Source organism: Mesocricetus auratus, unplaced genomic scaffold, assembly GCF_017639785.1.
Source record: "Mesocricetus auratus isolate SY011 unplaced genomic scaffold, BCM_Maur_2.0 Super-Scaffold_100009, whole genome shotgun sequence".
In the NCBI taxonomy this organism is placed as follows: domain Eukaryota; kingdom Metazoa; phylum Chordata; class Mammalia; order Rodentia; family Cricetidae; genus Mesocricetus; species Mesocricetus auratus.
In genome coordinates, this window is record NW_024429193.1 from 56,545,794 (window position 1) to 56,560,037 (window position 14,244).

Below are 14,244 nucleotides of genomic sequence, written 5' to 3' on the forward strand. Positions count from 1 at the left end.
AAGTTGGATTAATTGGTTCCAGCTCTCAAAATGCTTCTACCCAGAGGTTATTTTCTATTTTCATAATGACTTTTGAGCCCCAGGCCTGGAGTCTGTATGTGGGCCGTGTTCTGTAGGTATCCCTGGAAGACCGATCTGGGACAGAGAAGATGTGCAGATTCTGGGCCCCACGGTATCCTTTGAAGGCTGTACTGGCCATAATAGCTTCAAAGCATTTCAACAAATTCCTAGGACATGACCTTCCATTCGGGAGAAACAGGTCAGCTAGGCTTGTCATAATCAAGCCGTACCTTGCTAAGCACCCTTCCCCTCCATCTCCTGCAGCAGTTTTTAATACTTTCCCTACAAGCGAAGTTAAACTAACTGGCCTGTAATTTCCTGGTGTGTCCCTAAGCACTATGAAATAACGGCATTAGCTTGGCTACTTTCCAGTTCTTCCAGAATGTTTTTGTTTTGCTTTAAAACTCAGGACTGAAAAAGCTGGGGAACGCTTCTCTCCTCCTGTCCCTTTGTTTCTTCCATGACATACTGCTCCTTCTGGTCTCAGAACAGCTGCCATTTTAATAACATCAAATCTCTTAAATGTTTTCACGTACTATGTGTCCTGTCTCTGAAGCAGGGGATTTCTATTTTTCATTTTGACAAGGGCCAACCCCCTTCCAAAGTTAAAGCTTACAACTTTACTACATGAACTGTTAATTTGAAGCACTGTTTAAGAAATGACTTTCACGCTAGGAATCTAGAACCCAGCAGCCTACTAGACTATAAAAAAACTACATTCTTGAGAAGGACTCTGAATCCTTGATGGGGAAGACATGAGAAATACGTCCACACTCCCAGGAGTTAGGCATCAAAACCATGGAGTTAATCCATCAGGACATACTAACCTGATCTACTAGTGGTGTCTTAAAGATGGACAAAGTAAGATCTGAAGATAAAACATTTATCTCTTACCTTCTTTTATATTTATTTTTATCTTTGTGTGTGTGTGTGTGTGTGTGTGTGTGTGTGTGTGTGTGTGTGTGTATCCCACATGTGTGCCAAGTGACTGCAAAGGTCAGAAGGTGTCAGATCCCCTGGAGTCAGAGTGGTTATGAGCTGATCGACACCTGGATGACATATGCTGGCCTTCAGGTCCTCCACAAAGCTCCAGGCAATCCTAACCACTGAGCCGTCTCTCCAGCCCTCCCACAGTCCTAACCACTGAGCCGTCCCTCCAGCCCTCCCACATCTTAAGCAGCATTTGGTATACTATTTCTAAAACTAACACCAGCATCTCTTTCCAGTTATAACATAGCAAATCCCATAAAGACACTTTCCTTAAAGGAACACTAATTGTGCCTTTTCCTAGTACTCGGGAGGCAGAGGCAGGTGGATCCCTGTGAGTTGGAGGTCAGCCTGGTCTACAGAGCAAATTCCAGGACAGTCAGTGCTACACAGAGAAACCCTGTCTCAAAACAAAACAAAACAAAACAAAATCAACAAAACCTCCAAAACTTAATTGTTATAAAGTAAAATTTGCTGATAAAGTGAGGCAAATTAATACTAATTTGTAGGCACAAATTTGCAGTCATCATAACAAGTTTTAGGACTATCTTTTTATTGTATAGAAATTGAAGATTGAATCACCAAACACGGCACAAATCTCTTTGTCTTTATATATATATATATATGTACATATATATATATATATATATAGACAATTTTGTTTTAGTGAATCCTTTACTTTTTGTTTTTTTGTAAGGATCTAATATGGCTTTTCCAAGGAAACCTTAGAGAGTCGTTTCAACCTCAGGCTATGTGTTGCTGGAAGCTCATGGCCAGCTGGACAGGGGAGGTGGTTGCCATTGGGGTGGTGTGGAACCTGAGATGTTAAGATGGTAGACTCTGAGTTCAAACACACTGTGGACATAACTGCTGCCTCACCCCAGTTTTGCATAAAAAGACCTGGACATGTACACTGAGTAAATGCAAGTTCAGTAGGAATCTAAAACATACAATTTCTCAGTATTAAACTTTTTCTTCTCTCCTCTCTCTCCATCCTTGCCTCCCTCCCTTGCCCCATCCTCCTGTCTTCCTTTCTTATGTATTTACGTATGTGAGTGTTTTGCCTGCACGTATATATGTGCACCCTGAATGTGCCTGGTTCCCACGGAGGTCAGATGAGGGCATCAGTTCCCTTGGAAGTGGAGTTACAGATAGTTGTGAGCAGCTGTGTGGGTGCAGGCAATCAGACCCAGCTCCTCTAAAAGAGCAGTTGGTGTTCTTAACTGCTGAGCCATCTCCCCAGCCCTTCAAATGCTTTCTTACAGATTTCCATCTCCACTGTTTCAAAGTGCTGCATCCAGGATTTATCCGTGTCTATCTAGTGCTTATTGTACTATGGAACTACAGATTTAGTGCACATTCTTTAAGACTTCTCTAGCACTCACTGAGACTTCTCCCACACTCACAGAGACCTCTTTGATTCCTGTGGCTCTGTTTTATCTGCTCTATTTTCCTAAAATACCCCTTTCTGTATTTGAATGTCTGGATATACCTCCCAAATTAGACAGCATTGACGCTAATGAAATAGTGTCATGTTTGTGAGAAAACTTGAGGCTATGTATTTACCTGTGGCACAATCTAACTTATTTCAACTTCTAATTTCAAATCTAGTTAGTGGACTTCCTAACATCATTCCCCATATTCCCCTTTGTATGGAATGGAAGTGTTTATATTTCATTTTAGATTTGGATGTGAGTTAATTTTTGTTGTTGTTTTGTTCTTATAAAGGTCAAAATGTCAAAGCCCTTTATTCTTTCTCTCCAGATGCCATTGTCTCCTCAGAACTTCTCTGGCTCCTCTCCCACCATGCCCCAGCTAATGCTAACTTCATTTCCCTTTAGTTCCCCAGTCACTTTCTGTCCCTTAAGGACCCCACTGACTGTTTTCTGCACTGTGTTATTTACTGTTTTAATGAGTATTCGCTGAATACATACTGCCTGCCAGCCTATGTTCATATGTTTTTGATTGCTTTATCTAGAATCCCAATGCTTTTTCAAGCTCCAAGTGTTCACCATATCCATATTGCCGAATCTCTCTGCGCTGTACACATAATGCTTCTACAAAAATGGATATAGTATCTATAAATCCACTTTCATGCGTATCCATATCCTTAAATAGTACTGGGTGTGGAAAGCTGCTATTGTCAGTAGATAAGACTATCTCCATCCTCAGTAGTGAGTAGTCATAGCAATAAATAATAGCTACTCTCCTGATGGAGACTGTTCTCCTCCATTCCTGTAGAAGTGCTTGGAGTGGTTCCTGGGAGGGAAAATGTGACTTTTCAAAGCAAGAAGGTGAATGAACAAATGAATTGTAGTGCTACCTCTGGGGAATTAACATTAGCAGAAATCTAAGCAGGCTTTCAAAGAACTTTGGTTCATAAATAAAGACACTTATGTATCAAGGCTAGATGAAATTCTAAAGTTTCAGGGGAAATAACACAATTTCAAATGAGCTCTGTGTGTATACAATGCCAAACCATTCAAAAGCAACCTTGAACAAATTACACAGTCATGTAGGTTTTGCTAGTCCAGATATTTCCAGTCTCCACTGAGAAGATGCAAGGAGGCTCTGACCTGGTTTTACTATTCATGAATAAACTTCACTTGTAGTGGGGTCTTGCTTTAACTGGCTGCTACTAAGCAACCACAAGGTAAAAAACCAGGAAGTCAAACAGGTTAACTATGCTTAAAGCAAGAAAGACCAGACTTTGGCTTAAGGTTGACAAGATCATCCTATAGTAGACAGGAACATGCAATCATGTTTACTGTCTTTATGGTATTCTTGACTCCTTATTCCAAATTAGAGATCTACAAGGAAAACACGACTCATGAACTCCCCCAAGCTCATACCACTTTGCTATATGCTATTCCTTTTCCCATTGGCCAAGTTTTCTTGAAAGAGAAAATGTAAGACTTCCTAATTGTGCTCCTAAGGTGTTTGTCTGTGGAGGTTTCCTACTCGCTACAGACAGTGCAAGCAGAAACAGACTCATGAGCAGGCTCTCCGTGTGCCTCAAAAGTCCAGAGGCCCCAGAAGACTCTGGCTTCTGAGCTTTTCCATGGCCACCACTCACAGCTACCTTGGTGCTCCCCACGGGCAGAAATAATATTGCTTTGATTCCCATTAGAGGAAGTATCAGGTGAGGGAGTCACAGGGAGGAGGCCCTCCGTAGGGAGACGCTGAGACTGGAAATGCAAATGCGGCTCTCCTCCAGATGTGACCTGTCTTAGGCCAGTGCTGACCAGCAGCCTGCACTTGCTTTATGTTCTTTATCATTCTTGTTCCAGTGATGGATGATAATGAATTTCTGGTGCCTCCAAGGTCTGATCTCTGTGGTACTCCACCCTGTCTTCCTTTCTCCTTCTGGAACCATTCAGAAAAGCAAGTGTGGGAGGCTTATGGCCCAAATGCCCCAGTGGAAGAATGTGGGAGAGCCAGATGTGAGAGGGACCTCCCCTGAGTGAAGGATATGCAACCAAGAGTCCCAGCACATGTTGGAGAGGGACGGCTTTCTAACTAAACTCTGGATTTGTAGCATTGTGCTATCCCACATCCAAGTCAAAATGCCTGTCCAGATTAAACGTCAAAACTGCCCTGTTATCATCTCTGTGTTTTACTGAGTATCTTTGAAGAAGAAAGAATCCTTTGGGGGCCTAATTGATCCCAGGCCTAATACTTGGACATGGATTTCCATGACCACTTCAGAAGAAAAAAATCTGCTATTTTAAATCCAGGTATCACATAATGTTTCAAATGGTATGCACACATTCTGAACATCCTAAGAAATGATAGGAGGTATGTAATTTGGCTGTGCTAGCAGAGTAAGTGTGCCAAAACATCGAGAGAGGTATAGCAAGAACTAATGCCAAAACATTTGCAGTGCTGTCAACTATCAATAACTACAACGAAACTGGCTCGGATAGTACTTGGGTCATGCTAAAGAGGTCACTATGAAATCACCCAAGACCTGGGACATATAAAAACTTCATCAGTTACCAACAAAATAAAGTACAAACAAGTTTGTCTGTGAAAGGCCCTCAAATCTCATTTAAGGTCTGCATAGTCATAACATAGAATCTGAAAACTATAGGTGATATTGTAATTAGTCACTGGATTTTTGCATGTCTTGCAAGCCCTAAGTTAGATATGAATGAGGCAGGGTAAGAGATCCTTTCTCATGAGCCTGAGTGGTTAGCCGTCTGCACAGGTACACAGACCAGGTGTTTGTATCAAGCAGCTGCTAGCAATGGAATACGCCACTAATCTGAGAAATATCGCAAGCTTTATATTGCTTAAAATGAGATGTAAAACGTGCACAAAATCTGCGCTGCAGCTCTTTCTTATACAAAAAAACTCTTGTTTATTTCAAGGAATGAACATGAATATTGGCTCCCTTTAGTACCATCACACATTCAATAATTATTATGGAAGGGTACAGCCCAGTGTTTTGGTTTTGGTATATAACTGTTCGTGATTTGTGCTTTTTAATTGGGAACAATGATAGTGTAAATAATCTAGGTAAGTTCTAAAAAGTGTGTGTGCGTGTGTGTGTGTATGTGTATGTGTGTGTGTGTGTGTGTGTGAGAAAGAGAGAGAGAGAGAGAGAGAGAGAGAGAGAGAGAGAGAGAGAGAGTCCACTATAAGGAGCAAATATACACAATGGAGAGTGGAAATTTACTTTAAAAAGATTGAACTAAAAATTTAAAAGCATTATACTGGATGCTTTTATTTCTAAACATTACAAAAAGCTCTCTTTGACAGACCCAGTCACTCACCTCATAATATAACGGTAAACTGCTGCTCGTGGGCTTTTTCCCCTTTTTAGCTGAAGCAATCCCAGCAAGTCCCTGTATTTCATCGATCTGCAAGACAGTTGAATTAACTTATTATGGATGAAAGATTTCCTCAAGAAACATACCGATTTATGAAACTGTCAAAAACCTTAGTGATTTAAATTAAGCCACTAGGCAACTTAGCAAGAAAGTATCAGTCATCATGTAGATGTGGTACCTAAACCTCCAGGCAGGCTGCTGGTACCTGCCAGGGGTGTGTGCCTCCTGACAGCCCTTCTCTATAGCCCATGGCTCTCTGACTTGAGCAAGCCAGGATTCTCTATAGACTTCATTTTTCAGTTAGTCAAGATCTTACCTTATTTAGTCTACTCTTATCTAACCTTATAGTAATTAATTCCTCAGAGAATTTAGCATCATGCCTGGAATGGTTACAGAAATCTCTGTCAACGAAATGAAATTTTAATGGACTACATTAATGAAAAGGCTAGTCTTTTCAGATTAAACATTTTAAATTGATTATAGATTGTACATTTTGTTTAAAGTCATCCATCATAAATAACAAAGTAGTCCAAGACATGATCATTGCATACTCTAAAATTTCAATCCGTTACTTTAGGGAAGGACGTCTTTGGAGGGGCTGGGGCAGGAAGAGACAGGTACCTGATGGAGAATGTCTTGCCATGACACTATACTGAAGAGTTTGCGTTGAGGGACTTGGACAGCCATGTCTAGGGCACGAATGAGAAGAGCATCCTCAATCCGGTTCTCAACCACAAAAGCGATGGAGGCCTTCCAGTCATTCTGTTACAAGAGCAGACAGAATTAAATGCTCAGTGTTCTTCACTCATCAGGGGCTCCCACTTTGTCAAAGGCTCCCACTGAAAATTGGAATAGTTTCCCTATAAATCTTACTTTAAGGACAGGGTTGACCTTGAAGTCCATGGGAGTTTTTGACCAAAGTAGCCACAAGGCGGCAGTATTGTGCCAAATTTCACGTAACTCGACTAAAACCATTTTTCTTGAAAAACCAGGAAAACCATTTCTGAAGGTAGATAAATCCCAGTAAAATGTTGTCTCTCCCACTCCCCAAAAGTTGGTGTTTGCAATCAATATATCATTCCTGTTCCACAAATGTCCATTAAAGTACAGTCTCATAGCAGTAATCACTGTTTCATTTCCTGGTCCTTTCTCTAGACAGTGACTCTACTTGGTGCTAGTTTTATAGAAGACACTCAAGCAGTAATTGCTAAATGTTGGGTGACTTTGAGCGAGTTGCTAGTGGGAATCAGAACACACCTTCTCCTCTTACAGTAAACATGAATGTGACTGTTAATTCACAGGGTTCCTTCCATGTCTAGGAAAAAGGCTAAAATGTTATAATGGGACATAGAATTACAGCTCAAACAATTTGAAGAAACAAATTACTAAGACAGTAATTTCACTCTGCAATTCCTTTATCTCCACTTGGAAAAGGTAATTCTCAGGGAGACTGAATGGAATATCACGCATTTACCCCCATCCTTCACTACCTCCTGGTGTTTAAAAAGAGGCAGAATTCTGATTCTGAACAAAACAGTCTCATGAGGACTAGCATGCATGACAAAGACATAAGAGAGAAGAGATGAGTTTTAGGGAGGGCACCTCAGTCACATGACCTCACCAGGCCTCAGGGTCCTCATGTGTAAAATAAGACAGTTGGGCATGGCCATGTCTAAACTACCCTCTATCTCAGCAGTTCTCAACCTATGTGCTGTGACCCCTTTGGGGGCCAAATGACTTTCACAGGAGTCACCTAAGACCACTGGAAAACACAGACATTTGCATTACAATTCACAACAGCAGCAAAATTACAGTTATAAAATAGCAGCAAAATAATTTTATGGTGGGGGGGGTCTCCACAACATGAGGAAGTGTATTAAAAGGTCACAGCATTAGGAAGGTTGAGAACCACTTGCTCTAGTTATTTCTGGGAGACTGACATCAGTGGAGTAAAGCCTGCTATTGGTGGATGCCAAAATAATGTCTAAGAAGACTGGGAAACTTCGTGCATTTTTTTTGTATGTGTGTGTGTGAAAAATGCACAATTCTGTGTGACTCTCTGGACCCTCTGGGTTCATAGTCTGGCTGACTTCAGAATCAGAATCGAGGTGTTAGCAGAGAGGCAGGGTCCATTCTTCCCATCAAAAGGACCTGTCTGCAGTGTTTTCCATGGAAACTTACTACATGACAAGATCCTCCCAGGTAAACAAAGCATATGTGGGAATATAAAAATGCACGCGTTACTCACAGAGACAGTTACAGTTTGGGTGCGTGCAGGTAGGTGTGACCTTGTTTTGAACTGTTACTGAGTTTAGAACATTCCCTTTGGATGCTCATTTGGTGTAGAAAGAAAGAACATGCAATTATTTTTTTAACATTCTGGTTCCAAAAATTAAGTATTTTAACAAACTGTTTAGAAAATAATTTCATTGCCACGAGCTGACTTTCCTTGCACTGGATATCATCGCTATCTCTAGTGTACTCTCATCAAAGCTTCATCAACAGTGAGGGCTGGAGGGAAAGCCTCTTCCGTTCTCACTGGAAAGTATTCATCTATTCTGGGTCGGTGGTATGTTTAAGTTCCAACACTGAAAACTACTACCCCCTTCTCTCTTTTTTCTGCAAGTTTCTTTGCCGATATTTGAAAGCTAACGGTGACAATAGCTTCTCCCTCTACTCTTTTAAACACAATTCCAAGAGAGGGTGTTGTAGCCCATCGGCTACCTAACCATTAGGATCTGGTGTCAAAGGCAGATGTGGGCCATTCCAGACAAGAAGAAAGAGGGGAAGTGGAGGAAGGAACTAACAATTACTGGGATCTGCCATGTGCCAGGCACATGTTACCCCACCAAACCCCTAAGTAACTCTGTGAAATAAGCATCAATACACTGTAGGCCTGGGAGTTCAATGCCTTGTTTAAGATCATTTTGGCAGAAACCCATGGGGATTACCAGAAAGCTTACAAATCTGTGATTATTTCAGGACAGTTCTGAGGGCAGGTCACCAGAGTCTGAATGACACGTTACCATTTGTCATGTGTTACTAATTGATGCAGATTTACAGTACTTGTAAAAGTGCATGGGGCCTTCAGAAATAGCTCACATCCAACCCTGAAAGCATCATATATCACTTTTTTAAAAATGGCATTTTACAGGGAGGATGAATGGTTAAGGCGATCTTCCAGGGCTCACTCAGTTCCTTTGCTCTAGAGTGCTTAAAAGAAAAAACAAAAACAAAAAATAAACAAACAAACAAAAAACAAGCAAGTCTATTTTTTTCCAACCCATGGTCCTGTATGTTGAAACTTGTGGCCTTCCTGATATGACATAGAGACAGCTCATCTAAGGAACAGCCAGTCAGTTCCCTTATCTGATAACATCTATAAAGTCCAGCTATGGTCTATGGTCTTGGTTTCACCCACACACTGGTCCTTAAAGCTGCTTCTAAATTAGATCTGTTTGTCAGGTAGGATCCATAAAGAGTGTTGGTAGAGCTACATGTTCTTGTCTAGTCAGATGCCCAGGACCCCAATAAACATGAGACAGAGTGGTCAGTCTCCCAGCATGCCTGAGGGGAAGGCTGCACCAAATGCTGGCTGCTGCAGGGGGAACTGGGATGCTGGTCTAAGCACACTCCTGGATGAGAGCAGAGTGGAGGGTACCTAAACAGATGAGGCTCTAGTAGCATTCCAGGAAAGCTGCAGGTTCCAAATGTCTGCCATCAACAACTCATTTAGAAATAGGATATCGTTTTAGACAAACAAGAGGACACGGATTAGATTTGATGAAATACTGTCAAAAACAAACACCCCCCAAAACAAACAAACAAACAAAAAACCCCTTCTCCATTTAATCCCACTTCAACGTACAGTCAAACAGAATCTTTACATTTAAGTTCACAGGAAAGCCAGAGAATTTGGTATAGTGGGAATGAGCATTGACCATGGGGGAGGGAGGTGGCAGTGTGATGTCACACCAAGTGAGCACAGGTATGGGTGCAGGAGTATTCCCACCTGTGGGCAAGCTCCAGCCAGTTCAGGGAGTTGGGGTGTACTGAGCAGGGGCTGGGAAATGAAAACTGGCCATGTTAGAGAACGCGGTGGATGGTGGATATATTTGATGGTGAGGGAGAAGGCTTTTACTCTAGTATACTCCCGTGCCTTTGACAACGAAGGTGGCTCCCTGCTACCTGGAGACATAAATGCCCCACAGATATTGCTGAGACCTCTCCTAGGAGTTACTGACAAAACTGGTCAAAAGTGGAACGGAATCATGTAGAGACACAATTCATTACCTTCTATTTGCTTAAGCAGTTTTACCTAATTTGAGGCCTAGCAGGAGGGCGTCTCAACCCAAACACTTACATGTAGTCTCCTAAGGCAAGAAAGCATTCAGTACATGCAGGGAACCTGGCCAGAGCACAAAGCCTCCAGTCTCACAGACATGGGGTAGATTTAGAACTATTTTTCTTTCATATATTAAAAATTCTCCAAATTTTACTAGGCATTCCATATTCTAATATGATTATAACGACTCTGTCACCAGCAAGTGAGACCTAGCCTCTGGACAATGGGGCTGTGATTGCCTCCTGCTGTTAGTAGGAGCAGTCAGCTGATGGGGGTGGGGGGCAATGGAATGCTGTCTTGGTGGCTTTCCATAACACTTCCGGGAGGAGGTCTCCATTGGCCTCTATCCAGAACTGACCTGGGAACCTTCATTAGTAAGAGACACATAAAAGTCATAAGTAAAATCCATGAAGCATCTAAGAAGTTGGGTTTTACTGAGAACCATTTAGCACAACAGATAAGCAAGCCTGTACTTGCTGTCAGTACTCAGCTGGAAGGGACCCTTTTTGTCTTGTAGATTTAGTGCCAAATGGACAGGGATTTGTGAATGTCTTTCTCAGGCTAGGTTTTTCCTTTCAGAAGAAGACTTGGCTCTCCATCAGCAGAGGAGTGTTAGTGTGGGCTTTTGGCCAGGAGAAGAAATATTTTCATTACCTCAAACTGGCTGCTGCGATTGTATCTGTTAAAAAGGAATTTTTAACTGTAAACTAAGTTGAAAGTAGAGGTTCAATAATAGACACATGTCATACAATACACAAGTACAATATTAATGATGACGACATGCTTTTACCTAACTTTTTAAGGAGGCACGTATTATATATACATAATTATATAGCTTGCATAATTTCTCATAAAACTTAGTTTGATCTATTAGTGCATATTGCAATGAAGAATCTTTGTTTAGGAATCAGATCATATGGCTGTCATATTTTCACAAGTAGACTGTCAACTCTTGAGGACAGTAATAATCATTTATATACCAGTATACCTTGTGGTGCCTGGCATGAACAAGAAATAGAGTCGGGAGCTCTATAGAAAGGCGTGGGGAGATCCACTGGGTCACTCAGGGGACTTTGACTCTTGGAATCATAAATTGTGATACAGTATCACCCCCAAGTAGCTGTAGGGTGCCCATTTTTCACTCCCCTAGAGCAGAACACCAGGGGTCAGTTACAAGGATTTAGGACCTGCTAATACATGCTTCCTGAGAGTGATTTTGGTGAGCACCTGATGCAAGGGGAAGAGCAGGCTAAAGGCCCACAAACAGCACTAACTATGAAACCACTCCCTCTCTCTTTACTCCTTCCTGCTCTTTTCATCTCCCATCAAAATGATGTCCTGGTCCCTCCTTCTTCCCTTCTCCCACTACAAACAGACCACAAGTTCTGTGAGCTGAAATTCTATAAGCTTGATCCACAGTGGAAGAGTGTCAAGGGGCAACAGGGGGAGAAAGGATATGACCCAAAGAAGCAGCTCACCACACTAGTTGTCCAGGTCCAGAATCTGGAAGAGAGCTGTGTAGCCCAATCCTATCTTGGCAGCAGTATCACCTCCCACTCACTTTAGTCTATGACCTCCATCCTGGGCTACATAGGAGTCAACGGTCATCACTCTCTTCAGCTCTGTCCAGTGAGACAGCTTCAAGGACTCTGTGCCTACTGTAGAGGTAGTGCTTCAATTGGTGAATGCTACATGACACAGTGTTCTATCTAGAAGCAAGCTATTAGTCATTTCCCAGCAGTACCCTAGGACGAACTGCCTGTGTAAGGTTGATTTAGGGGCAATTTTTATTGAAGAGGTCATGCCTATCTCTGAGAAAGCGCTGAGGAGTGCAAAGGAGTGTATCTCCGTGGCTTGCTCACAGCCTATCCTGAAAGCATCCTGCAGCAGGGCAGGATGAATTACTGATATATATTTGCTGATGTTAGTGCAGGTACAAACCAGCTTCAACACAGAAGACAAACTATATACCAAAGGCTCCCATGAGAGAAGATGGGACAACACACTCCTGTTCTTTCCTCTCTATTTCCGCTCTGGCATCTGCACATAAAGGCCATTGCCATGGAAGGTGCCAGGCAGCCCCACTCACAGTTGAGAGGGCTCTCACACACTGCAGTCATTCCTGGGATGAACACTGGTGCACAGTGATTAAGAACCCTAGTTCAGAGGGCAGCTTGATTCATATTTTAGCAGAGTAAGCTGTTGAGTCCCTGGGTCAATGACTTTGCCCCCTTTTCATGTATAAATGAAGATAACAATAGGACCTACCTCTTTGCATTGTTGTGAAGACTGAATGGAAGTCTATAGCTAGCTCTTCGGAGACCAGTCTGTAGTAATAATCACAGCTGATTGTCATGGATATTAGTGGGGGTTGGGCTTCTACCCTTCATGCCATTGTCTTAACATGGCTGCTTCAAGCATAGTGAGCTTATGGTTGAATCAAGCAAAGAAAAAAAAATCAGACTATCAATAGTTTCATTGTCAAAAATACAATGTTAGCAGTGGTGGAAAGGTTGCCTGTGATGCCCTTCCCCTATAGTGAAATTGATAACTACCTTGATTGCCATTCCTAGAACCTTCATCTAGTAGCTAGCTGATCGAGGCAGAATCAGGCACCGCAGCTAAACACTGAGACATACTCCTGGAATCCAGCTGTGGAGAGGGAGGAGGGATGAGCAAAGGAGCCAAGATGGTGCTAGAGAAACCTGCAGAAACAGTTGACCTGACCTAGTGAGAGCATGGAGACCCTACCCATAAAGCTGGGAAACCAGCATTGGACCAAACCAAGCCCTCTGAATGTGGGTGCCAGCTAGGAAGCCAGGGCAGTCTATGGGACCTCTAACAGTGGAGCCAGTGTTTATCCCTAGTGCACAAATGGACTTTGGGAGCCCATTCCCTATGGAGGGATAATGTTGCAGCCCTGATAAGGGAAGGAGGGCCTGGGACCTCCCCTAAATGATGTGACTGACTTTGATGATTCCCCTGCTGATGGCCTCATTATGCCTGGGGAGTGGGTGGGGAGTGGTTTGGAGGTTGGTGGGAAGCATGGGAGGATGGGAGGGCGAGAGAATAGGGTATTGATATGTAAATAAGAGTGCTTCTAAAATAAAAATATTTAAAATAAAAAAATAAATTAGAAAAATACTATGTTAATTTGAACAATAGTTTGCATGATAATTTTCTTTTTAGAAAATAACAAGCCTGTTAGCTGACATGATTCTAAAATAATTCGTTTCTTTGGGAGAGATGGCCCAAGTCATATACACAAAACATCTAGAATACTAAAGACAGACTCATTTGGGGAGTTTGAGGAGAAAACATTAGACTGTGGAAGGAGGTACCTTTCCATCACTTTGTATCTGGTATAAAGTCCCAGAAATACTGGCCTGTCTTCAACCACAAACACAAGACAAAGGAAACAGTGCTTTGGAGATCAGTGAGATGGCTTCCGGCTGTAGATGTGTGTACTTAGTGGCATCAGGAGGCCATGAGTGTTCAGAGAGCCACACTGAAGAAAAGTTCCCAGAGAACTTCACTAGAGGTGAGATCTGCTTCGATGCTTCCAAAAGTGCAAATACGCATGTTGCTCACCGTGGAATAGCACACAGTAAGCTGGTTAACTTTTGTGGCTCTAGATAGGAAATGCAGATGCCTATACAGGGCTAGTTCTTAAGAACTAAAGGAAAGGGAATGAAGTTTCTGGGCCAGGGCTGAATTCTGGCTCCATCACCCCTTCAAGGTGTAATGAAGTTTACTACCTATTAGACTCAGGGTCTTAAGAGTTGATTTGCTAATTAAATAAGTAAATAAACCCCATGAGTCTATTGTTCGGACCACTTTATTTTTTCTCCAGGGTGAAAATTCCACATATTAAATATTAAAAATGATTAAAAATGATTCCCAAGAATCATTCAAAGGGTGTCTTGCTAATGGTGTTTTCTGTAGTGGAAGAGGTTCTAGAACATGTCACCTAAACTGCTTCCTATTCATCTGTGTGCCTGCCATTGAACACCTTTC

At 42.1% G+C, this 14,244-nt stretch overlaps 1 protein-coding gene across 1 annotated transcript in view; it reads right to left on the bottom strand.

The window, feature by feature from the left end:
- The window catches only part of Spag17 (sperm associated antigen 17), a 236,679-nt gene that overhangs the window by 189,135 nt on the left and 33,300 nt on the right, over positions 1 to 14,244 (bottom strand). Inside the window, exons 2-3 of the mRNA XM_005076661.4 lie at positions 6,504 to 6,644; positions 5,826 to 5,912 (exon numbers count right to left, since the gene is read on the bottom strand). Coding sequence (XP_005076718.1) covers positions 5,826 to 5,912; positions 6,504 to 6,644 — 228 coding nt within the window. The remainder of the gene's footprint in view (positions 1 to 5,825; positions 5,913 to 6,503; positions 6,645 to 14,244) is intronic.